This window comes from Anolis sagrei, chromosome 6 (assembly GCF_037176765.1).
Source record: "Anolis sagrei isolate rAnoSag1 chromosome 6, rAnoSag1.mat, whole genome shotgun sequence".
Classification (NCBI taxonomy): Eukaryota; Metazoa; Chordata; class Lepidosauria; order Squamata; family Dactyloidae; genus Anolis; species Anolis sagrei.
Genome location: NC_090026.1, coordinates 78,869,797 through 78,896,333, shown reverse-complemented (window position 1 = coordinate 78,896,333; position 26,537 = coordinate 78,869,797). Strand labels below are relative to the sequence as shown.

The following is a 26,537-nucleotide window of genomic DNA, read 5'->3' as shown; positions in this document are numbered from 1 at the left end:
GTTCTTAGCTGATTAATTGATTTCTTCCTATCAATTTTCTTTACTGTCTAGTTTTCTCAACCGTACATAGAAATGGGAAATACAATGCCATGGACCATCCTAACTTGGTTATTAATGGACCATGCATTTCTTACTAAATCTTGTTTATTCTGAAGAGTTGTGACATGAAGCCCAATCCAACCTTGGGACCAAACTGCTCATCATGCCTATGTGGTTCTTCCCATTTTCTGGACCTATGGTCACAACCATGCAACAAAAACAATTTTAGAAATAAATCTGTGGCCACTTAGTAACCAACCACTTCCTATTTAAAATTCTAATGAGGTATCCACCCTCTGAGCGTTCACAAATCTGTATGCCCTAATGACAAATCATTTGTGTATCTGCTGCCAGGATGGGAGGAACAAGTCTAACAACAAGCTCCAAGAAGCTCTACTCATCCCTTCTGAGCCTCCTTTTTCTTCTTCTCCAGTCTGCCTCTGGACAGGAGCTGAAGTTTGTGCTCTTAGTAAGTACAAGAATGGAGAAGGCTTCTTTAATGATTTTGCTTTATGTGTTCTTCCACATTTTTATGTATGGCAGTCAAATCCTGACTCCACAGCACAAAACAGCTACAGAAAATAAAGATTTTACCACTTCTTTCCTCCTATATGGTGATGGAACCTCTTCGAGTTATTTAGTGTTTCAAACGTTAACAACATGTGCATTATGAATCTGAAAATAGATACCTGACATGATCTAGAGGCTCCTTTATTCATGTATTTTTACATAATTTTGAATTACAAATAGTCTTTCCTTTAGTGAAGGTCCCATACTGTATATATACTCAAGTATAAGTCGGGTTTTTCAGCCCTTTTTTTAAGGCTGGAAATCCCCCCCTCAGTTTATATTCGAGTCAAAGTTAGTTACCATTTTACTCTGTTGTTGTTATTATTATTTTATTACATTTATTATTTTACTCTATTTATTATTATTTTATTACACTTATTATTTCACTCTATTTACTATTATTATTACATTTATTATTTTATTCTATTGTTATTACATTTCTTATTTTACTCTATTTTTACTGTTAATATTACATTGCCATTATTTTACTCTATTATTTTTATTTTTATTACATGTATTATTTCACTCTCTCGGTTATTATTGGAAGGATACATAAGCACATATATACTTTGAAGAAGGTTAGAATAATGGTTTAATCAGAGTTTAACAGTCTTATCTTAAATTACAGTTTTATGTAAATATTCAAAAACATTTAACCTACTGATGCCTTAATTAATGTAATTTTATTGGTATCTATTTTTATTTTGAGATTTACCAGTAGCTGCTGCATTTCCCACCCTCGGCTTATACTCGAGTCAATAAGTTTTCCCAGTTTTTGTGGCAAAATTAGGTGCCTCGGCTTATATTCGGGTTGGCTTATACTCGAGTAAAAACAGTACTTTATTTAGAGAATTTTAGAAGGACAAGATGCAATAATGCCAAAATGGAAAAAACGAAAGAGCATAGACATGACAGTGTAATCCGTCATGGTCTTCCAATATATTGAGCTTGTCTGTCATTTATTTTATATTCCAACATAGTTAGTGAAAATATGGATCAAATCCAGAAAAGCATTAATAGTTCTTAAAGTTGTGAAATGCCCTATTAGATGTGTAAGATCAGCATTTCTCAACCTGAGGGTTGGGACCCCTGGGGGGGTCACAAGGGGGTGTCAGACGGGTCACAAAAGACAATAAGAAAACACAGTGTTTTCTGTTGGTCATGGGGGTTCTGTGTGGGAAGTTTAGCCCAAGTCTATCATTGTTGAGGTTCAGAATGCTCTTTGATTTTAGGTGAACTATAAATCCCAACAACTACAACTCCCAAATGTCAAGGACTATTTTCCACAAACTCCACCATTGTTCACATTTGGGCATATAGAGTATCCTTGCCAAGTTTGATCCAGATCCATCATTGTTTGAGTCCTCAGTGCTCCCTGGATTTAGGTGAACTACAACTCCCAAAACTCAAGGTCAATGCCCACCAAACCCTTCCAGTATTTTCTGTTGGACATGGGAGTTCTGTGTTCCAAGTTTGGTTCAATTCCATCATTTGTGGAATTCAGAAATCTCTTTGATTGTAGGTGAACTCTAAATCCCAACAACTACAATCCCAAATAACAAAATCTACCCCCCCCCCCCCCCCCACACACACACACACACAACCTCACCAGTATTCAAATTCTGGCATTTTGGGTATTTGTGCCAAATTTCATCCAGTGAATAAAAATACATCCTGCATATCACATATCTACATTACGATTCATAACAGTAGCAAAATTACAGTTATGAAGTAGAAACTAAAATAATTTTATGTTTGGGGGTCACCACAACATGAGGAACTGTATTAAGGGATCTCGGCATTAGGAATGTTGAGAACCACTGTGTAAGATGAACCAAGAAAGTGTGAAAGTATTTGGGCCTACAAGTCAGCAGATACACAGGCCATAGCCTGTGTAGTGTACTGTTCCTTGAATGGGGATTGTAGGAATGTTTAATGAATAAATATGAAATTAAAAGTGGTTTTCTCAATCTGGGACAAGGAGTCCGAGTCTCAGGGTTAAATTTCAAGAGTTAGTCATAGCAAGTGTCATCTCACTGAAACAACTGGATACATGTGACTTGATTTTCCAAATTTACAAGCATACCATCCTAAACCCATCTGAAATTATTTTTTAAACTAAGTCTATCTACTTATATAAAAATTGTACTCACTTCGTAACTGCCTTGATTCCAACACATAATGTATGACTCTTTTTAGTAGTGAAAACATTTCTTATCAATCTTAATGTGATATAGAAAAACTCATTTCTTATTCCACAGCTTCCAGGAAAATTGAATGTGTTGTGTTTTGTTATGTTGAACAGTCTGGATTACGATAGCTTTGTGGGAAGGGTTCCTGAGTACAAGCACTGCTATTCTTATTTTACATGCCAGTTGCTTCTTGTTGTGGTTTATGCATTCTCTCATTCAATATCTCTTCATTTTTGGACTGGGAAGTGGTGGTTTCGTTTGTTCCTCAAACAAAACCAATTGCCCTGAGCAAAAAGGAAGTGTTGGGGACCTCCCCACCCAACCACTTCCCAACACACTCACAAAAAAACAAAAAACAAAGGAAAGAAATGCCTTTGATTTTCTGCCTCCTTTATTTTTGCACTGGGAAGGGGCCATGTGAAGGGAAGCCCCTGACTCTTCCTTTCTGATCAAATCCACTCAGGACCGCAGTCTTCCTAGCCAAGCACTTTCCCAGCAAAGCCCCACTGGGAAAATCAGTTGCTCAGAACAAGGTGGCCAGGGTCGACTGGGCTACTTTCCCACATGGCTAGGCTCCTTGTTCTGATGTCCAAGCTAGGCTCCTTGTTCTGTTGACCCTGGGCTTCCTCAACATGGGACATGTTACGGTAACTATCCAAAGTTTTGGGCCTGCTTGGAAGGTAGGATTCAGAAACTTGGATAACTCCTTCAAAAAATTGAGTAAAATCCAGAACTGGAGACTTTTATGAACAGAATCCCTGGAGTGTTATGCGGTTTCTGAGCTGTATGGCTGTGTTCTAGCAGCATTTCCTCCTGATAATTTGCCTTCATCTGTGACTGGCATCTTCAGGGATAGCCAGAGGACAGGAGCAGGATTCAAAACGATCTTGTTAGATTAGAGAGATGGGCCAAAATTAACAGAATGAAGTTCAACAGTGACAAATGCAAGATACTCCACTTTGGCAGGAAAAACGAAATGCAAAGATATAGAATGGGGGATGCCTGGCTCGAGAGCAGTACGTGTGAAAAAGATCTTGGAGTCCTCGTGGACAACAAGTTAAACATGATCCAACAATGTCAATGTAATGTGGCAGCAAAAAAGCCAATGGGATTTTGGCCTGCATCAATAGGAGCATAGTGTCTAGATCTAGGGAAGTAATGCTACCCCTCTATTCTGCTTTGGTTAGACCACACCTGGAATATTGTGTCCAATTCTGGGCACCACAATTCAAGAGAGATATTGACAAGCTGGAATGTGTCCAGAGGAGAGCGACTAAAATGATAAAAGGTCTGGAGAACAAGCCCTATGAGGAGCGGCTTAAGGAGCTGGGCATGTTTAGCCTGAAGAAGAGAAGGCTGAGAGGGGATATGATAGCCATGTATAAATATGTGAGAGGAAGCCACAGGGAGGAGGGAGCAAGCTTGTTTTCTGCTTCCCTGGAGACTAGGACGCGGAACAATGGCTTCAAACTACAAGAGAGGAGATTCCATCTGAACATGAGGAAGACCTTCCTGACTGTGAGAGCCGTTCAGCAGTGGAACTCTCTGCCCCGGAGTGTGGTGGAGGCTCCTTCTTTGGAAGCTTTTAAACAGAGGCTGGATGGCCATCTGTCAGGGGTGATTTGAATGCAATATTCCTGCTTCTTGGCAGGGGGTTGGACTGGATGGCCCATGAGGTCTCTTCCAACTCTTTGATTCTATGATTCTATGATTCTAATGGTAGTAAGGCAAGTCGAGTATATATGCCTATGGGATGTCCAGGGTGGGAGAAAGAACTAATGGGTTGCTGTGAGTTTTCTGGCTTGTATTGCCTTGTTCTAGAAACATTCTCTCCTGTTGTTTCACCCACATCTATGGCCGGCATCCTCAGAGGTTGTGACCTCACAATCTCTGAGGATGCCTGCCATAGATGTGGGCGAAATGTCAAGAGAAAATGTTTCTGGAATGTGGCCATACAGTCCAGAAATTCACAGCAACTCAGTGATTCTGGCCATGAAAGAACTCATGCCTGTTAACCTAGTGTGAAGGGTGCAATTAGCAGTCTGATTTGCAAGTGTTTGAGTGGGATTCATCCATTAGCAAACACTTGCAAATCAGGCTTACCAATTGCACCCTTCACACTTGATTAATAGACATTATTCTTTCTCCCACCCTGGACATTCCACAGATATATATATATATATATATATATATATATATATATATATTCCACTTGCATTATCACCATCAGGTCCTCTGAAGATTCCAATCACAGATGAAGACAAAATATCAGGAGAAAATGCTGCTAGAACACGGCCATACAGCCCAGAAATCACACAACAATCTGAAATCCAGAGTCACCTTATTACACCATCGCTAGAGAAGCCATGAGTCATCAGTAAATTTAACCTACAATTCTCATCAGTCCTGCTCAGCATAGTCAAAAGTAATGGGTCTTGGGAGGTATAGTCCTGAACATCTGTAAAGTATATGGGTTCCTACCACTAATATAAACAATCAGATATACATTTATTATTAAAAGTTAATTCATTTTACAAACTGCTTTTAGACATTTGCCCTGGTCAGAAACAATACTGGGATATATAATTAAATGCATCAGTTATCTTCTTGTAGTTCCAGTTTTTAATTAAAAGTTCAGAGTTCATAATGGGTGTTAGCCAGAAGAAGCACTGTTGATGGGTAATTATGATTCCAGCTTTAGATACATCTCTTCAGATGTCCAACTTAGTTCAAATGTGTGATGCACAAATGTCCAAATAACTATAAAGTCAGGAAACTGCATCAAATTTCAACAAAGTGAAATATTCAAATAAGTGATTTAGTTAATAAGGTATACACCCTGCTTTCCAATGCACAAGTAGAAGCAGCTCACAATAGTTTAAAGCTTCTGTACAATATAAACCATAATTCTAAAAAAAAATGGAACAATAAAACAAATTGCAAAAGCATTTTGAAAAATCTAAATCAATACATATCTGAATTAATAATAATAATAATAATAATAATAAACATTATTTATATTCTGCTTTATCTCCCCGGAGAGACTCAGGGTGGATTACAATATATACGTATGAGGCAAACATTCAATGCCTTTTACACGCAGTGAACAACAACATGCAACAAAGACAAAGGAAAAAGCCTTCCCCTTTTTCCATCCCCGGTGTCTGGAAGTGATGCTCAACTCTGGCCATGGGGAGGTGCTGTTGTTCCATTTTTCCATGCCGAGGTGCCTGCTGTCCATAGACATCTCCAATTGTGTTGCCAGCATACCTGCATATCTGCATGAGGAGCCCTTCCCACCAAGGCAGTACCTATTTATCTACTTACATTGCATTCTTTCGAACTGCTGGGTTGACAGGAGCTGGGCCGACAATCGGGAGCTCGCTCTGACTTGCAGATTCCAACAGCCAACTTTCTGCTCAATAGATTTCTTGCAGCTAGTCGTTTAACCCACTGTGCTACCATAGCCCTTTCCATGGAAATTGTCTTTTTGTTAATAAGAAAGGAAGAGCACACAGTCCTATTTATAAAATTTCATGAATGCTAATTTACCAATATCAAATAACAAACCTAGCAGTTCTCAAAGTTGTTCCCATAGGTGTTACTGGACTACAACTTTACGCACTTCTGACTATTCACTATGCTGGATAGGGGTTCTGGGAGTGGAAATTCCAATAATATTTAGGATTTAAAATCTGGGACTGATCTAGACTATGATCAGGCACATTGTGTGCATTTCTCATTCCAAACATCTTTGATTTCTCATATTTCCCATTATCTTCTGAAACTTAAAATTTGGAATAAAAACCTATAAAATTGTTACTTTACATGCCACATTTGGCTTAAGTATAAACCACTCCACTGAACATTAGGTTATCTCAAGGTGTCAAAATCAATAATGGAGAAGAAGGAGGAGAAAATAAAGTTGTTATGAGACTTCATTGCCGCCCTAGTTGCACCACATTCTTTTGTAATACAGGAAGAACAACACTGTAAAGCAAATGTGACACGCAGATTTAAGGAGGCATTTGTGCCAGGAGTCAAACCCACTCCATTTTTGTCTAAGCATATTCATATCAACTCTGTGGAATTAACTAACAATAAATAAGACCAGTAACAGGGTAAACAGCAGCTTCCTCGATGACTGTTCTGACTTTGCTAGGGCTGAACCTACCCTTATACAGGTCTTTGTAAATATCTAGCTGGAAAATCAGCTGGGAAACTTATATATGCTGCCAGAAGATTTTGAAGAACAACAAACAACAAATAAAATCAGTGGTCATTTATTGATGATGGTGGTGTGGTGGTGGTGGTATTGTTGTTTGCCTTCAAGTCAGTTCTGACCCTAAGGTGAACCTATCATTGCGTATTCTTGGTAAGAATTATTCAGAAAGGGTTTGTCTTTGCCTTTGCCTTCCTCTGAGACTGAGAGGGTGTGACTTACTCAAGGTTAACATGTAGTCAAGTAGCGATTCACATCCTGGTCTTCCCAGTGTCCTAGTACAATACCCAAATATTACATCATGCTAGTCATGTTGATAATAATAATACTTTATTTAGAGACTGCCCTCTCACCCCAATCAGAAAGGCCCTTTGGAGACAAGCTTGTAGAATCTTGACCTGAAAACCGACTTTCCACTTATCTGTAAAATAATGGTCAACTTGTAGCAAACAGAAAATAAAATGAACTAACATTCTTTTCAAATCATAGATTTATCGACATGGTGACAGAAGCCCCATTGAAAATTATCCTACCGACCTACACAATGAAAATGACTGGCCACAAGGATTTGGACAACTAACTAAGGTTTGTTTGCTTCTTATAGATAATATGTTTGGCCTAAAACTATTTAAGCATTTGTAACTAACAAAGCATTCATTTTTCAACTGAAATTTCACAAGAGGGATGGATTTCATGCTCTCCTGATGAATTTTCTTTAGAGTATTTCTACTCATGGATCAACTGATGAATAGCTCAACAAATAATTGGTTTGACAATAAAGTTCCCTACCTTCAGACTCAAATTTAATTAAAACAGGACACACTGGGAGAGTGGAATAGCGGTGTGGAGGAGAATTAAGTCCAACACATACTGGCTGCTCTTCTCTCCCTCATAGGGTTGGCGACAAAGCAAAATGAAGCTGTGCCTGGCTGTTCATGTTCTTGAACTGCAATTCCAGCAGCTCTAACTAGCCTAGCCAATAGTCAGAAGTTCTGGGAATTACCAGATCTAATTTCCATACTTGCTTTCTAGCTAACAATTTTGTACAGTCACCTATAAATTCTTTGCATCAAAATAGTGATCAAATCTTAGATTAGGGTTGGGAAACCAAATGCAAGGGTCAGCAAGGTATCTAAAGTACAGAGATCAGCAACTTATTCAAAGTGCAAAAATCAGCAACTTGTTCAAAAGTACAGAGATCAACAAGTTATTTAGAGCTCAAGTAAATTTTCCCCTAAATAAATTTTCCCTGATACAGTTCCTATAATCTAAGAATATTTAATAAAGTTATTCCCTATACACATTTTATTTTAGTTATACAACAAACTGGGGAATTCTGAGAATTAAAGTCTTAAAAAGTTAATGTTGCCAAACTCTGAACAACAGTGCAGTATAAAACAAGTATAAACAAACACATTCCTTCTGTATGCTATACACATTTTATAGGATTCATAATATATCATTTCCTAATCTGAAATCTTAATTCTGAATCTGCAAAATCCTACTCCAATTGTGTAGGATGTTTATCCTGAATTATGATCTCATAGCACTTTGATCTCATAGCACTTTGTCCTCCAAAGCACTTTACATTTCTTTAGGTCTGCTAGTAAGCCCTTCACAAACACCCTATCTCCTTTCGTCCAGGTCCCAACATTATTTCCAGTTTTAACTTTACATTTGGCTTTCCCACTGTTTTTAATTGTGTGTTGTCTTAGTGATAATGTTGTATATTTTACTGCTTATGTTTTTTTTATTTTTAACTGCTTGTATTGTTGTTTATTCTCTGTATTGTTGTATTCAGGCTCAGCCTCATGTAAGCCACACTGAGTCCCTTGGGGAGATGGTAGTGGGGTACAAATAAACTGTTGTTGTTGTTATTATTATTATTATTATTATTATTAAAGTCTTGACTTTGTTAGAGATTCAGTGACAATGGGTTTTCAATGCCATTAATATGATATCAGGCTTCTAACCAAATGAACCCTCAAATTAAAAGAAGTCCTTTTCTTTTCAAAAATACGATTATGAAAAATATGAGCCTTTATTTCCCCATTTCATATAAGCCATTTCACTAAGCCATTGTATGTAATGGGGCTTGAGCACCCACAGCGTTTGGTATCCATGGGGGTCCTGGAGCCAAAACTCAACCGAAACCAAGGACTCACTACATACCACTGATAATAAAACAGATAATGATTATCTGGAATTTTTCACACCAGTACATGGAAAAGGAAAGCTGATGTTCCGTCAGATCCCTCTGATCTCTACATAGCCCCTAGTTTAGGAGATACATTGGGACCTTAAATGTCCCACAATGCCCATTCATCATTCAGCAGCCCCTGAGATAAACAGGAGTATGTTTGGGTGACAGTTCCACCCACACAAGAGCTATCTCTGACACAAAGTAGAATTGTTATATCTCATGGGAGAGAAGAAAGTTATATCTCATGGGAGAGAAGAAACATCAGCCAGCTACTTCTCAATCGACAGGAGAACAGACACACACACACACGTCAATCAGGACTGGGTTATGGCGCAGTTGGCTAGGAGTCAGCTGCATTAAGATTACCGCTGACCGAAGGTCATGAGTTCGAAGCCAGCCTGGGTCAGAGTAATCTCCCGATCATTTGTCTAGTTTGCTGTCGACCTTTGCAGCCCGAAAGACAGTTGCATCTGTCAAGTAGGAAATTTATGCGGGGAGGCTAATTTAACTAATTTACAATGCCATAAAAATCTCCAGCAGTGGGTGAAAGAATGTGGAAGTACTCCATCAAGGACTCAGTGCCACAAATGGACCGTGAAGTGACAGCTTCCCCGGTGGCCAGTATTCGAGCGTACCATCATGAAGCTTAAATTGTCTCTGTGTTTGTCTATATATGTTGTGTGTCTATGGCATTGAATGTTTGGCATGTATATGTGCTCTGTAATCTGCCCTGAGACCCCTGCGGGGTGAGAAGGGCAGAATATAAACACTGTAAATAAATAAATAAATAAATATGTAGCAGTAACTACAGTGCTTACACATTTATAGCTCCATAGCAACGCCAGCTGCACAGAAAACTCACCATCTTTACAATCTGGTCATAATTACTATCTTTTTTGCCATCACATCCTTGCTATTTTCAGTCACAAGAAAATGTATATTATTGAATTTCTTGTTAAGATCATAATTATATTGTTGTTCCCACAGATTGGAATACAGCAGCATTATGAGCTTGGGCAATACATAAAGAACAGATACTCCAATTTCTTGAGTAGTACCTACAAACGGGAAGAGGTGTGTACTAGAACATCTATCTATCTACCTATCTATCTATCTATGGTTTTCTCCAAAGTGTAGCTTAAAATTATTATAATAAAAAGGGTTTTTTTAAAAAAAAATTAAACTACCTTATTTAAAAAACCTCTACTCTAAACCAGCTTAAAGGCATTTTAAATATAATGTTTGAGGGAAAGATATCTCCAGATATGGACGGATATTAGCAGTTGGGCTCATGGCTTCATTTAAATCAGGCTGGGTAACTTGGAGCCCAGATGTCCTGGTATATCAGCCATAGCATTCCTAGCCAATGAGGAGGGATGATGCGAATTGGTATCCAACAATAACTGGAAGCGTATAAGTTGCCTGTTTCAAATGGCTATTTGAGATAAGAATGAAAGGAGCCAGTCACAAACACATGGCAAAATCAATAAAGTTTTGCCCTTTCAAATTCCACAAAAAAATTTAATCTCCTTCTGTCCTTTAATAACACAGGGCTGCAACGATTTTCTTTTTTCAATATTGTCGCTATTTTAATGTATTTTGGTGTGTTGAATTTGAAAACCACAATAAAAACATCATACATGAAGTTCTTTCAATAATTTGATATTTTTATCAATTCAGTTTTTATTCAGTTTTGATTTAAGTGGAGACGCTGATGCTCCAGTGAGGGTTCTTTTAGTGCTTTTCAATGGATTTTTGTGTTTCATATCAGTGCATTAAAGAAGTTTGAAAGTCTATTATAAGTTTTTAGCCCTTTCTGACAGGTTAGTCTTTCCTCCCCAAAAAAAATCTTTCTCAGTCACATATTACAAAATAAAAATGCCAAAGCAAGTTATTTAGAAAACCCCAGTGTGATGGAGCAAATCTGAGGTCATTTTTTTTATTTGGAATGCCACATTCTTATAAAATGGGTATTATTTGAAGATTTTAACCCATGTCTTAATCACATATCACAAAATAATAATGCCAAAGCAAGTAGTGAAATGCACTGTATGTGCTGGAGTGTATCTGAGGCTACTTTTTTTTTACTTAGTATGCCAAATTCCTATAAAACCAACATATATTTTTAAACATTGTTGTGATTTGCAGAATTGTGTGATGCTCCTTAGGTTTTTTGTTTGTTTTGGTTTGTTTATCCTTAAAACCAATTATTATGGCTATCCTGACTGGGATGTTAAAGAAAATGCAATGCTCCCAGACTGCAATCCTACCAACTGTTCTCATCACTTTTAGCCATTCAGTTTCTTTTTTTCCAATGTGCCATTTTCCTTCCCTCGGTTACTTAATATTAATGAGTCAGATACATCCTGTGTTATATGTATCATAAATTCTGAGAATCCTGACATCCCAGAGAGCATTTACATGACTCAACATAGACCGTAATGGCACTGAGACTTACTTACTTACTTACTTACTTACTTACTTACTTAGGCTATCCCTCATTGTCCAAGTAGGATTGTCTTCCAAAATCAGTGTACTGGCGGTGGGTCCATTGGTGACTGTGGAGCTCTATTCTTGATCTGCATCTTCTCCCGCAGTGAGGGCATTGGTTTCCAGATGGAAGGCGGTTCCGATCTAAATTGGCTTGATGCGCCTTCCTCTTGGCATGTTTCTCTCTTTCACCCTCCATTCGTGCCTCTTCAAATTCTACAGCACTGCTGGTCACAGCTATCCTCCAGCTGGAGCGCTCAAGGGCCAGGGCTTCCCAGTTCTCAGTGTCTATGCCAGAGTTTTTAAGGTTGGCTTTGAGCCCATCTTTAAATCTCTTTTCCTTTCCTCCAACATTTGGTTTTCCATTCTTGAGTTCAGAGTAGAGCAACTGCTTTGGGAGACTGTGGTTGGGCATCCAGACAACGTGGCGGAGGACCATAGCTTTAATGCTGGTGGTCTTTGCTTCTTCCAGCATGCTGACATTTGTCCACCTGTCTTCCCAAGAGATTTGTAGGATTTTTCAGAGGCAATGCTGATGTAATCATTCTAGGAGTTGTATGTGATGTCTGTAGATAGTCCACATCTCACAGGCCTATAGCAGGGTTGGGAGGACAACAGCTTTATAAACAAGCACCTTGGTATCCCTACGGCTGTCCCAGTTCTCAAACACTCTCTGCTTCATTCGAAATAATGCTGCACTCGTAGAGCTCAGACGGTGTTGTATTTCAGTGTCAATGTTGACTTTTGTGGAGATGTGGCTGCCAAGGTAGCGAAAATGTCAGCATTTTCTAATGTTACACCATTAAGCTGTATTTCTGGCATTGGAGAGGGATTGGTTGGTGATGGTGACTGCTGGAAGAGCACTTTGGTTTTCTTGATGTTCAATGACAGGCCAAGCTTCTCGTATGCTTTTGTGAAGGTGTTTAGAGTGGCTTGTAGGTCTTCTTCTGAATGCGCACAGACAACATTATCATCAGCATACTGGAGTTCTATAACAGATGTTGTTGTAACCTTGGTTTTGGCTTTCAGTCTGCTGAGGTTAAATAGCTTGCCATCTGTGCGTTAGATTATTTTCACTCTGGTGGGAAGCTTACCATCAACAAGATGAAGTATCATAGCGATGAAGATGGAAAATAAAGTTGGGGCAATAACACATCACTGTTTGACACCAGATTCCACCAAAAATGGGTCACTTTGGGAGCCATTGCTGTCCACGACTGTTGCCATCATGTCATCATGTCATGGCATTGAGAGTAACATTGAGGAAAAGATAGAACCAAATGTGATTTTTGGGAAGGGTTTATGGATACATGAAATATCGAGAAAGAGACCTATCTGAGGGTCAGTGGGAGACAAAGCAGAGATCCTGAAGACTTTTCTTCCTCTTCACTTATGGAGGGTCCAACAGAAGCCTCCATCAGTCATGATGAAGAAAAGTCCGCAGAAGATATGACATGCCCTTTGTTTCTTTTTTAAAGGTTTTGATCCAGAGCACAGAAACTGATCGAACCATTATGAGTGCCCAAGCAAATCTTGCTGGTCTATTCCCCCCTTCTGGCGATGAAATCTGGAATCCAGAACTTCTTTGGCAGCCTGTTCCAGTACATATTGTACCCAAGGAACACAATCCAGTAAGTATCAGCAATAAAACAATCCTGAGTCTTTTGTGAAATTCTAGTTAGTGGCTTTCAAATCAGGAGGACCAGTGAATCTGCTCCAGGTTTTAGTGTACCCTTTAGGAACTATTTAAAGTGCTGGCTCCTAATCCCTGAATAAGTCCATCATCTTGGACAGCTCTTTAAAAATTCAGATTCTTATCTCATTTTAGGACCTCTTCACACTGGGCTAAAATCGGCGGCATTCACCAGTTTAACCCAGGTGACCTACACAGACTGTCAGCTCCCATCAAACGATGGTGGAGTGGCTCCACGGGTAAAGGAGGGCGGAGCCAGCACATGCTGCTACCATGCCAACATGGGAGGCTTCTTGCGTTGCCATTGGAACCAATGGGGGGAAAGTTGTGCATTCTACACTTCTCCCAATGTAGAGCTCACAACTTTGATGCAATGCATGGAGCGCGGGGTTACCCACGCCCCTTAATGAAGCAGAGCAACTCCAGAAGCCGTGTGACAAGGTTGTAAGTGTCATCTTCTCAGAAATCTAATCTGCCAACACCAGGTGTATACCTTCCAAATTTAAAAATATGTATTTCCTTAGATGAAATATATAAAATCTCTAAATACTTTTTACATAGTAGAAAGAAACACACTTCAATTCTAACTCTCTTAAGTTCTCACACTCCCATTCCAGTTCTGTTTTACTGTCTAGACCACAGCTGCTTTAGAACAGAAAACTGGGATGCTGGATTGCCTATGCCAACAAAAGAAGTCTAAATTAGTCCTTCCCAGATTTGCCTTTTACTATGCACTATTGGCAGTGTCATGAGAAGGTCCAATCTTTTGTAAGTCACTGACAAAAGATGGTGTTTCTATATTATCTTGGTGATGTGCAAACCAGGCTAGCTATAGGAAGGCAGTTCCAGAGCACCTGGAAGTCACATCCCTGTCCTAATAAATATATGAACCTGTCTTTGGAAAGTTATTTTTTCACTTCAGTGCCCCATGTTTATTAAGAGATTCTGGAAATAAGAGCACAAAGGGTAACTTTTCCAATCTCTTCAATAAACCAGGCCAAATACCTGTCGAAGTGAGTTTCCAACTGAAAAAAAATCAGAGCTAACCAGAGAATTGTAATTATATTCCTAGTTTACATAGGCTTTCCTATGCTTCTGTGTTAGCTCTATCCTAGGGATGGAAAAAGATTCCAAACATTGGACAAATGATTGAGAAACAGGTTTCCTAAGTGCTGTGAGTCACTGATGTGGAGAATCCTAAACAAGTGAAAAATGTCTGTTAAAAATCACGTGGGTTTGGTTTTGTATGGAAAATTGCATTTTTGTGCATACACACAAAAATAGCATTTATGTGCAAAAACAAATTTCCTGCACAGAAAACAGATTTCTCCATAACAAATAACATTATGCACAACCAATAACATTTTGATACATAATAAAAGTTTCTGACATAAAAAAGCAGCATTTTCTGTGCAGAAATGTTATTTGTTGTGCACAATACACATACTTTTTTGGACAGCAAATAGTCTACTACACTATACAGCTACATAAACATCTCTGTGATTTGTTCTTGCTTGCAAGAATGAAATTTACAAAGATTTACATCCCTACTCCTATTTCAAAACTTGTTTATTTCAAAATATAATAATCCCAAGAATCATGCTGTTGTTTCAGATGAAGAATGACAGACTTTGAGTCATCTCAGTCAGAAGAAATAGAACGAGGCCTCTCAGTTCTGTATTCTCACTAGCAAAGTGTACTTCAAGCTGCTCAATAGTTGGAAGACCAAGAACAATAAAGTTAACTCCTTGGAGTCAGTGGAAACTGACTTCTTAAAGTAAATGCTGGGAGATGTCATTCTAGCAATTAGTTGGCCCAATAATAGCACACTCTTCTACATCTTTATGCTCAAGGCAATCACATCCTGTTCTACTGGACTTCGAGCCTTGAGAAAAAATGGTTGAGAAATAAGATAGATGATGTTGATTATGATTCTATACCATGGAATTCAAGGTGTAAGTCAAGGGCTTCCCAGGAGGTTTTCTATCCTATCAATGACCAGATCTGCAGAGGTTTGTGATACTGACTGATATTATTTCTCTCCAATGCATTTTACCCTGCAGATAGGCAACTGAAGGACCGCTATAGACATTATCCGGATATATAAAGTAAGATCTATATAAAAGCCCTAGTAATGAAACTCAAAGTGAAACAGAAGCTGCTTACAATCAGTCTTATTTTTGTTTCAGAAATTACGATTTCCAATGTTTCACTGTCCACGTTATTTGAAACTTCTGAAAGAAACAATTATCTCCAGTGAATTCCAGCTCAAGGTGCAGCCATATCAGGTATTACAAATAGCCAAGGGTAGTGATAAGGGAGAAAGCTAAACCTGTATTGTTCCTGAAATGTCTGCTATTGTCTCGCTATATATGATCTTATATTTTAAAAGTGCTGTAGAACAGAATAGTACATCTATTGCTATCCATTATCAATGGAGCTTTTTTACATTTTCTTCTATTACATGGCATCCATTCTGCATCATTCTTAGGATTAAGTTGGGATTTTCAAAATTTACAGTAAATGTGAAGAATGTGACCCTTTGCCACCAAATATGGATGCAGCATCATTTCAGCTCTTGGCCTTGGCTTCTCCCACCACATGAAAAAATAGATTGATTGATGTGCATAGGATAAGAATTTTCCTTCCAGTGGGTTCATGAACATAAATGGTAAACAGTGTTTTGCTCAGAAGGTCATAAGTTGTTAAATTACTTAGTAAACACTTTATTAAATGCTCATATCCTTTGCTACCTTGCCTAGGATTGTGTATGTTTAGGTTCTGAAAGTCACTAAAATTTCTAGTATGGCGTAACACCTCATCATATTGCCATGTGTAATTGCTACATCACTGTTACTTTAGCCATCAAATCAATAGCCTACCCCATCCTATGAACCTACTTAGGTTGTGACATAACTAAAGTGCATAGAATGCAGATATACTTCAGTTTACAAATCCTCTGACAAAGAAGTTCCTTTTTATAGCCACCCAGCCTTACCTTTTCTCCTTGTCTCCTATATGGCTGGAAAGTCTTTTTAGCAGCACCAGCATTAGGAAAATGGTGAAGGAGGGCTGGAGAAAACAAAGATCTGTGGTAATCAATAAAATAAAAGCCTGAGCTGGGAAAGAATCAGTTCTACTCTAGTAATTTCTGCCTGTGTGTCTGCTCACAACAGGAAAGTTAAACAGCAACTTCCCCAGATGGTTCCATTTAGCAGGTGTAAACAGCAAAGCTGAGTGAAAAGGTGAAAGCAAAAAAATCATAACTTGGGGTCCATCCACACAGCCCTATATTCCAGAATACAAACACAGAAAATCCCACAATATTTGCTTTGAACTGGGTTATCTGAGTCCACATTAAAATAAAGTGGGTTTTTCTGCCTTAATATTCTGGGATATAGGGCTGTGTGGAAGGGCACTGGGTTTTCTGTAAATTTGGAATGCAGCAAATTACATTCTAACTCATCCATACTGAATGGTGTACAGAATCATTGCTCATGTGTCAAGTAAATGTATTGATTTGTGTATGAAGACTTTTTTTTTCTTATTTCCTTTCAGGAATTTATAAAAATGGTATCTTTGCATTCAGGATATAATCCTGAGACTCTGGCACATTTGGACAATTTTAAACTCTGGCATGTACAGGATACTTTATTATGTGAGGTACGTTTCTCTGTTCTTTAAAAAAAAGTCTAAAGTTGTAAAAGTATATTGGGTTTGTCTCACTAGAGAGAATAAACTTGCATTGAATTGTAATTAAAATATAAATGTGGCAGTTGATCGATTCTCTTTCAATCATTTCTTTAAATAAATTAAATACAATTAAAATAGTTCCCCAAAATATGGAATCATAGGAAATATTTTCCCCTTATTATTCTTTTAATAAGGAATGTTTTTACTACATATAAGGTCACCAACTATTTTGCTTAGAGAACAGACAATAAGGTAAATATTTTTGCAACTTCCTTGGATTTTGTGGGATTTAGTTACACCCCCCCCCCCCCCCCACACACACACACACACTTTGACCCACTCTTGGGGACTATCCACTCCAACCCCCTGCAAGGAAGCAGGAAACTCGCATTCAAAGCACCCCTGTCAGATGGCCATCCAGCCTCTGTTTAAAAGCCTCCAAAGAAGGAGCTTCCACCACACTCTGGGGCAGAGAGTTCCACTGTTGAACAGCTCTCACAGTTAGGAAGTTCTTCCTTTCCTGCAGTTTGAAGCCATTGTTCCGCGTTCTAGTCTCCAGGGCAGTAGAAAACAAGCCTGCTTCCTCCTCTTTATGGCTTCCCCATACATCTTGATACATGGCCATCATGTCTCCTTTCAGCTTTCTCTTCTGCAGACTACACATACTACAGCTGGAAAGCTCCAGAACTAGGTGACAATCTGAAACAGATGGTATTATTTTAATGGCTATTGTAGGCTGATTGGGGATTATGAGGTCTGTAGTTTCAGGAATTTAAAAATGTATTTCTTTTTTATTGCAGTCTATTCACAATTATACACTACCTGAATGGGCAACAAAAGACGTAATGGCCAAACTGGATGAACTCACAGTTCTGTCTTTGTCAGTACTATTTGGTATACACAAAAGAGAAGAGAAGGCACGGCTGCAAGGAGGTAAACAAGAAGCATTCACTGAGCCATGTTGATGATGACTGACACATCTTTCTCACCATTACTAAAAAAAACCCCTGCAATGTATTTAGGACTTGAGGTTCTAATTGCTTTAACTGATATATTAATTAAGAAATGCTTTCAGCTGTTTAATCAGTGGAGACCAATTTTAATCAGCCAAGGAAACTGAATTAAGGGAATGTTTGTGTATTCATTTGTATATAATTCCATTTTCTAAAAATACTGTATTGCCTCTGCCATTTTATGGTAGTAGATATGGGGACTGCAGCTTACCCCCAGCTATTCCAGTTTAGTGCAGTTTTCCCTCTAAAATAAACATGTACATTTTGGCAGTATTTTGTCACAAAACTTTGGCAGTATCGTCCCTTCTGTTTTTTGTTTTATCTTAGACTGTTATACCACAATCTTTTAGAAATTTGTTAGAATTTCTTAGAAGTCTGTTGTTTGTAATTATACTATTATCACATTCTAGCTATTATTCACACTTGTTATGCAAGTGTAAGCGTATTTGTAATTAAAAGTGATTGTTACATTCAAATCTTGTTGACTCAGATAATATAAATACGTTCCAGTGATGAAAACAAAACTATTATTGTTTACATTTAATTTATAATTTCATCCAAGTATGGAAAAACAATAAAGTTTAAGATACATCTTATGAAACTTACAGTGATAGATGGATTATTGTTTGATGGGCCAATGAGTGTAGTATGGAGTCCATTTGCTGATACACTGAATTCTTATGAGCAAAACCAGAGTAAATAGATGTATTTTCTGCAAATAATTATTTGTAATTTCAACCGATATTATTGTCGGACTAACCTATCCCCTTGAGCTCAGTAGGACTTAATCACCTTATTGCTGCAGAAAGTGATACAAGTTTAGAAGACTAGCCATACTGTAATATTTCTCCGCACCAATATTAACACTTTTTTTCCATCCCTATGAAGGACTCCTTGTGAAAGATATCTTAGAAAAGATTTCAAATGCCGCTAGATATCCAGGCAAGAGAAAGATGCTGGTCTATTCTGCAGTAAGTATTATTATTATTGTTGTTGTTATTATTATTATTATTATTATTATTATATCTTTGGTTGCATATATGCACATTATCTGGCTGCACAAACTAATTAGTGTTTGGGTTGTTGTAGGTTTTTTCGGGCTATATGGCCATGGTATAGAGGCATTCTCTCCTGACGTTTCACCTGCATCTATGGCAAGCATCCTCAGAGGTAGTGAGGTCTGTTGAAACTAGGAAAAAGGGTCTATATATCTGTGGAATGACCAGGGCATGGCAAAGGACTCCTGTCTGCTGGAGCTAGGTGTGAATGTTTCAACTGACCACCTTGATTAGCATATAATAGCCTGACAGTGCCTGAAGCAAACTTTTGTTGAGAGGGGATTAGATGTCCTTGTTTGTTTCCCCTCTGTTGTTGTGCTGTTGTAATTTTTGAGTTTTTTTAATTCTGGTAGCCAGATTTTGTTCATTTTCATGGCAGACTACACAGAGAAGCCATTGAAATCCATAAGCATGAGGACAATTTCAACAGAAAGGAGGAAACCATAAAAATGAACAAAATCTGGCTACCAGTATTTAAAAAACTCAAAAATTACAACAGCACAACAACAGAGGGGAAACAAACAAGGACATCTCATCACCTCTCAACAAAAGTTTGCTCCAGGCACTGTGAGGCCATTATATTTATTTATTTATTTATTTATTATTTCACTTACTTATACCCCGCCCTTCTCACCCCGGGGGGGACTCAGGGCGGCTTACAGTGGAGGCACAATTAGATGCCCAAATCAATTGACAAGTAGTACAAAATACAAAAACAATACAACAATTAATTAAAACATCAATACATAATAAAATAATAAAACAATCTCATGCTAAAACAATCTCAAGCTCAGGGTTCAGAGTCCATATTTCATTCCATTCCATTCGTCCTTGTCTATCATCAGATCCTTAGTTTAGCTGTTAGAATGATCAAAGGCTTGGTCCCACACCCAGGTCTTCAGTTTTTTCCTAAACGTCAGGAGGGAAGTCGCCGATGTAATCTCCCCGGGGAGTGAGTTCCACAGGTGGGGGGCCACCACTGAGAAGGCCCTGTTCCTCGTCCCCGCCAGCCTCACTTGTGACAGTGGCGGAGTCGAGAGCAGGGCCTCCCCAGAAGATCTTAAGTTTCGAGATGGGATGTAGAGGGAGATCCGTTCGGACAAATACACTGGGCCGGAACCGTATAGGGTTTTGTAGGTCAAAACCAGCACTTTGAATTGTGCTCGGAATTGGATCGGCAGCCAGTGGAGCTGACGCAGCAGGGGGGTGGTATGGTCCCTGTACGTCGCTCCGGTGAGCAATCTGGCTGCTTCTCGCTGGACTAGTTGAAGTTTCCGAGCAGTCTTCAAAGGCAACCCCACGTAGAGTGTGTTGCAGTAATCCAACCGGGATGTGACAAGAGCGTGGACCACCGTGGCCAGATCTGACTTCCCAAGGTACAGGCGCAGCTGGCGCACAAGGTTTAATTGTGCAAAAGCTCTCCCAGCCACCGCTGAGACCTGGGGTTCCAGGCTCAGCGATGAGTCCAGGATCACTCCCAAGCTGCGAACCTGCGTCTTCAGGGGGAGTGTAACCTCGTCTAACACAGGCTCATCAAGGTGGTCAGTTGAAACATTCACACCTAGCTCCAGCAGACAGGAGTCCTTTGTCCCACCCTGGTCATTCCACAGATATATAGACCCTTTTTCCTAGTTCCAACAGACCTCACTACCTCTGAGGATGCTTGCCATAGATGCAGGCGAAACGCCAGGAGAGAATGCCTCTAGACCATAGCCATATAGCCCAAAAAAACCTACAACAACCCAGTGATTCCGGTCATGAAAGCCTTCGACAATACATTAATTAGTGTTTATTATATTTGTAAAATCTTTGGAAGATTCCAGCCTTTATCAAAGCCATTCTAAAGTATATTTGGAAACATTTGCCTTTGGGCATTCTCGTCTACATCTACAACAGTTTGCTCAGTCAATACAATCCCAGGCCCTCAAATTTCAGAGCCAAATCCAGACACATAGGGAGATCCTCTTCATTGTCAGCTTCTTTTAATTTGTACTTTTACAGTTTCATGATGAACAGAAATAGAAGAGAGGCAGGTTTTCCTGGAAAGGAGATGTGGAAATACATAAAGTGTCATCTAATTGACCTATACTTGTAGTAATGCTTTGAAGATTTATTGCCCTGCTGGAATTATGTAGGAGATTACACAGGGATGGGAAGATCTTTGGCCTAGATTCAGTTGTGATCACACCTAGAGAAGAACCATTAAATTTAAACATTTATTTATTTACCCAATTCCAACTGATATAATTAGTATGCTCTAACTAGCCCAGCCGTGGGGCCAGATGACTATAGGGCCAAATATCCACATTCCAGATAGAGCATAGTGGTGGTGTAGAGGGTGTGTTGCTTTTTATGTCTTGCAGAGGAAAATGAGCAAAGGAAGAAGAATATCCACTATGTATTCTCTGACCTGCTTAACTATTTTATTCATCTGACCATTAATAATACTGGCATCATTAAGATCTGTTTTCAGATTGTCTACATAGAATTTTGTGATACTGCCAATTGGAAACTTTGCCTTCCATTGACAATGCTGATAGATTTTGTCAAACGTAATATGCAATATATGTTCGCATTTGTCTCTTTGCAGCATGATACAACACTTGGAGCCCTGCAGATGGCACTCAACATTTACAATGAACAACTATTTCCATATGCTGCTTGTCAGTTTTTTGAATTGTATCAAGAAAGTGATGGGCAAGTATTGTATTGTGCTATCAACAATCACCATTCCTTTATTACCAAATACCAGTTTCCACTCATTTGTACTTTGCTTTGTTTCAATGTCTTCTGCAATGACTTTATACTTTTATAGATAGATGCACTCAGTGTAATAATATGTAATAATATGTACAAGGCCATTCAGTCCCAATTATGGCATTCCTAGCCACTATCTATTATTTGTATTTTTAAAAATGTGCTAATATGTCATCAGTTTGTAGAACGTGGATCAAAAAACTGCTTTCTTTCCATGTGAAACATGAGAGGCTTTACTATTACTTCTGCCAACCTAGCAGTTTGAAAACATGCAAATGTGAGTAGTACTGCTTTGGCGGGAAGGTAACGGTGCTCCATGCAGTCATGCTGGTCACATGACCTTGGAGGTGTCTACGAACAATGCCAGCTCTTCAGCTTAGAAATGGAGATGAGCACTACACCCCAGAGTCGGACATGACTGGACTTAATGTCAGGGGGAAACCTTTACCTTTACATTTATTATTACTATATATTGGCCTAGGGCAGAGTAAAAATGCAGAGGCAGAAAAATGTATCTATGTGTGACTCATGCAGAAAAAAATGGAGACAGGAACCTTGGTATGCCACTTCCTCTATTTTAAGAATGTCTTCTTTATATTCAATAATCAGTTAATTGTCTTTCTAATGTTTTTGTTGTTATTGTTGTTATTGTTGACATGATTTGCCAAGTGGAGAAAGGTGCCTGTTTGATACAGCACATTATTTCCCTTTCCTTAGCATCTTGTATTCAGTGAATTTTGTATTTTAATTAGTTATTGGAATTGAACATTGGATTGATTTGCAAATTTGATTGCAGAGACATGTATCTAAAGCAGTGGTTCCCAACCTTTTTTTGACCAGAGATCACTTGAACAGAGTCCAGCCTCCAACATTAGTACCAAAAGGATTATGAATCGGTTTTTTGGTCAACTTTAAATTTGGTTTGGTTAATCAGGGTGCTAATTCAGAAAATTGCATTGGATAGACCACATCAGCTTTAGTTTCTGATACAGAACATATACCATCCAGTAGTCGCTATCTGCTCACCCACAAAAAACATATTTAATAAGCCTCGGCACTATAAGAGAGTTTCACGAGCCCAGTTTCTCTTATTGCAACAGTGTAGTAACAGTGAGGCTGTTCTTGCGGACCAATGGTGGTCCACAGACCACAGGTTGGCAACCACTGATCTAAAAAAATCCCATGAAGAGAGCCGAAACAGTTTAATTATTGGGAATATGCATGCTGCTTAATGTCTAATCTGATCCTTTCAGCATTATACTATTGTGTATTATCTGCTGTTTCTAAACAGCTCGAAGACTGAAATGACAAAATAAAGTCACTCTTGGAGAAAGGGAGACAAGGATTCCCATTAAGATACTGGTTACCAATCATGGAATGGTTTAGGTTATTGGAAGAATAATTTCACTCCTTTTGTGGGTTTTATGTGACTTCACCTTTGACTTATATGACAGGTTACAGCAAAGCTTTCCAAGCAGTTCATGTTGGTGATACACTTTGTAGACTGGCAAACCAGAGATTGAACATTATGGCATAATGAGGCATTAGAACTCTCTGGCCTAGAATTCTAAATGCATATTCCCTAAACCACAAATATCAGAATCCCACAGAATGAAAGCATGGTAATAAATATTTGTGTGACCCTAGGTCATCAGTTCCATCCTGGGATAAATGTTGTCATCTAGATGTCATCTAGACCTCTGGAGGTCACCACTATATTTTGAAGAGACTCCCTGAAAATTTGGTAATCTGATCTTTTTCCCCTCTCTCTTTCTCTGCCAACTTTTCTTCATCTGACTCCTGCAAATCAGGGAGTACACAATCGAAATGTATTTTCGGAATGACACTACGAAAGAACCCCATCTACTTACCCTCCCTGGCTGCTCATCTGCGTGTCCACTATCACAATTTGCAGAACTGGTTTCTCCCATCTTAGTCGAAGACTGGGATAGTGAATGCCAGAAAACAGAAGAAAAAAAAGGTAGCGTAACAACTGAGTCAGTTGCATGAAATGGTAGAAATGAGTACCTGCAGATTATTGTAATATTCATTTGTTTAAATGTTTTAAATATTTTGAACAGCAGCTTGCAATTCAGTAGGAAAATAAAGCATAGCTGATTTTCACAGTGCTTTTACAAATTGTCAAGCTGCACTCTAAATATCTTGATACTTATAAAATGTTTTGTACTACATGTCCCATCAACCTCAGTCAACTTGGCAAGTGTTCAGAAATGAAGGGGTGGACTTTGAAAAATCTGGAGGGGAAACTGATACAGACAATCAATGTCAAGTTCCATAAAGTGTTGGTTTTCTTACTGTCTGTCATCTAGGCTTGACCACGATTTAGGTAGAATGTAGTAACCACCTCAAGTAGTAGAAGCAGGATTCAATCAACAGTCAACCATGCTGGAGAAGTTCAAGTTTCCACTAAAAATCTGATGCCATCCTTAGTCGAAGATGGGGCTAGTGAATGCCGGATTTGAATCTATTCAACAGCTTTAGCTCAATGGGATAGCCACAGAATAATGTGCGGATGGTTTTGCCAATAAAAAAAGAAAATGTAAATGTATCTGATGGGCACCTCTGATTTTCAGAGTTTTAGTAGCTAGCCTTGAATATATTCTAAGTTTAAATCAAAAGGGTGTATCCACACTATGTGCATATAGCGGTTTGTTACTACTTTGGCTGCCATGGCCCCATATTGTGGAACCCTGTGATGTAGTTTGATGAAGCACATAGAATCCTCTGTATTCCCCCAGAATACAGAACTATAATGTTTCTGGCAGATATTTTTCCCTGCTCCAGGTTTGTTACTATGGCCTTGACTATGCATAGGCTTTCTAATGGGAAGGCTAGAACAGTTGACTTCTGACTTCAGAGATGAAAGGAATGCTGGTATCTTTTAATATCTGAGGAATCTAAATTCTTATTTCTAAGAACTTCAAAGACAGTAACTACTGGGACTCTCTAACAGAAAATCCTCTAAGTTCTAAAACTAAAAAATCTCAAAATTCCACAAGCTGAAAGCATGGCTGTTTATGTGGCATCAAAGTACAGGCAGCCCGCAAGTTACAAACAAGATAGGTTTGGAGGTTTGTTCTTAAGTTGAATGTGTATGTAAATAGGAAAAGATACATTTTAAAGTGGAACTCCAGTCACACACACACACACACACACACACAGGCATATATCTTAGCTTTGGATAGCATAGGGGAGGTTTAACACCCCTGTGGTGTTTGTTTTGCTATCTGTGTCCCTGTTCAGATTATTTCACCTCATTTTCTGTCCCTGTGATAACTGGATTTTGAAAAAATGTGGCTTTTTTGTGGAAACAAAGATTGGTAGTAGATTTCTCTCACTTCTTGTTCTCACCGCTGTTCTTAATTATGACTCATTTGTAAAATGTATGTTTCTAACATGGGGACTGCCTATATTATATATAGTATGAAAACATTCCTGGTCCCTTGCCAGCTAGGCACAACTTCAACAACAGGCTACGGCATACATCTGGGTGCATTTCACTAACTCAGGAACTATTCTAGTACCATTTAGATTATTTTTATGGGTTAAATAGGTGGCTCAAGATTTGCACTTTGCTGATATTCAAAAAGTTGTGGTTGGAAAGATATCATTCGGAAATATCTTTCATTCTTAATCATTGTCATAATTATTTCCCACAGATAGTGACTTGGACATGAATCCAGAAGCTAAAAGACCAACAGTGCCAATGGAAAAGATACTAGACATCAGCGCCTCAAGTGAACCATACATCTCCAAGCCTAAGATAACTGGAACTCGTAAACCAGTCATCACCAATCCTAGACCAGGCATTGCATTCCCTTAATTCAACAACGGGCCACAACCCATTGAGCTAGGGCATCAGCATAGGAAAGGTGCTTGGCAAGAGTTCTTGTAAAGAGAAAGGGATGCTCAGCTGCCGGTCCAAGACCTGTCCTTTTAAGGCTTTTACATTATCACCGAGGGGGCAGAGCCAGAGATGGGTAGAGTTCAGAGTGTTAAGGCAAAAAAAGACACCAGTCTGATCCAAGAATTTATTGGAGTAAGTGACTCACTTGGCCCTGCCCTGCCCAAGGGATTCCCTCTGAGAGCTGGCTGGCAATTTTTTGTGTCTGTTCTGTCCATATGGGCAAAGGGAAATAATATAAAGATACCTGACTGGTTAGAAATGGTCTGGAAAGGAAAAGTCAGGTTTCAGGACACAGTATCTTTTCAAAATTCATTCAATGAGTTTGTTAAAAAAAGTCTTACAAGTTAGCACATCTTGAAAATAAAATTTGTTTTAAATAAAGTTAAGATTTATGTACTTGTTTGCAAATGAAACTTTAGCATCTATGGATTCTAGAGATTTCAACTGTTAGGCATATTCATTTCCAATATGATCTCACCTCTATGTGGGAATGTGTGTGCATGCACATGCATCATTTTTATACCCATACGGCAACTCAAGGCGGGTTACAAATTGGCATGATTCAATGCCATGCATTCATAAAAGTGCATTTAAAAACAGTCAACATAATAATATAAAAACATATATAAAATCCATTAAAACATGTAGTCACCAATGTCATCTTGTTAAAATACTTTTC

General features: G+C 38.7%; 1 protein-coding gene across 1 annotated transcript; it reads left to right on the top strand.

Annotated features, from left to right (window-relative positions):
* The first annotated feature begins 389 nt into the window (after positions 1–389).
* LOC132778630 (prostatic acid phosphatase-like) lies at positions 390–26,310 on the top strand. The gene is made up of 11 exons (XM_067470212.1): positions 390–508; positions 7,513–7,608; positions 10,214–10,300; positions 13,195–13,347; positions 15,599–15,697; positions 16,968–17,072; positions 17,903–18,035; positions 19,004–19,086; positions 21,764–21,874; positions 23,746–23,911; positions 25,611–26,310. The coding sequence occupies exons 1-11, from the start codon at positions 395–397 to the stop codon at positions 25,772–25,774; spliced, it is 1,311 nt and encodes a 436-aa protein (XP_067326313.1). The 5' UTR covers positions 390–394; the 3' UTR covers positions 25,775–26,310.
* The last annotated feature ends 227 nt before the right edge of the window (positions 26,311–26,537 follow it).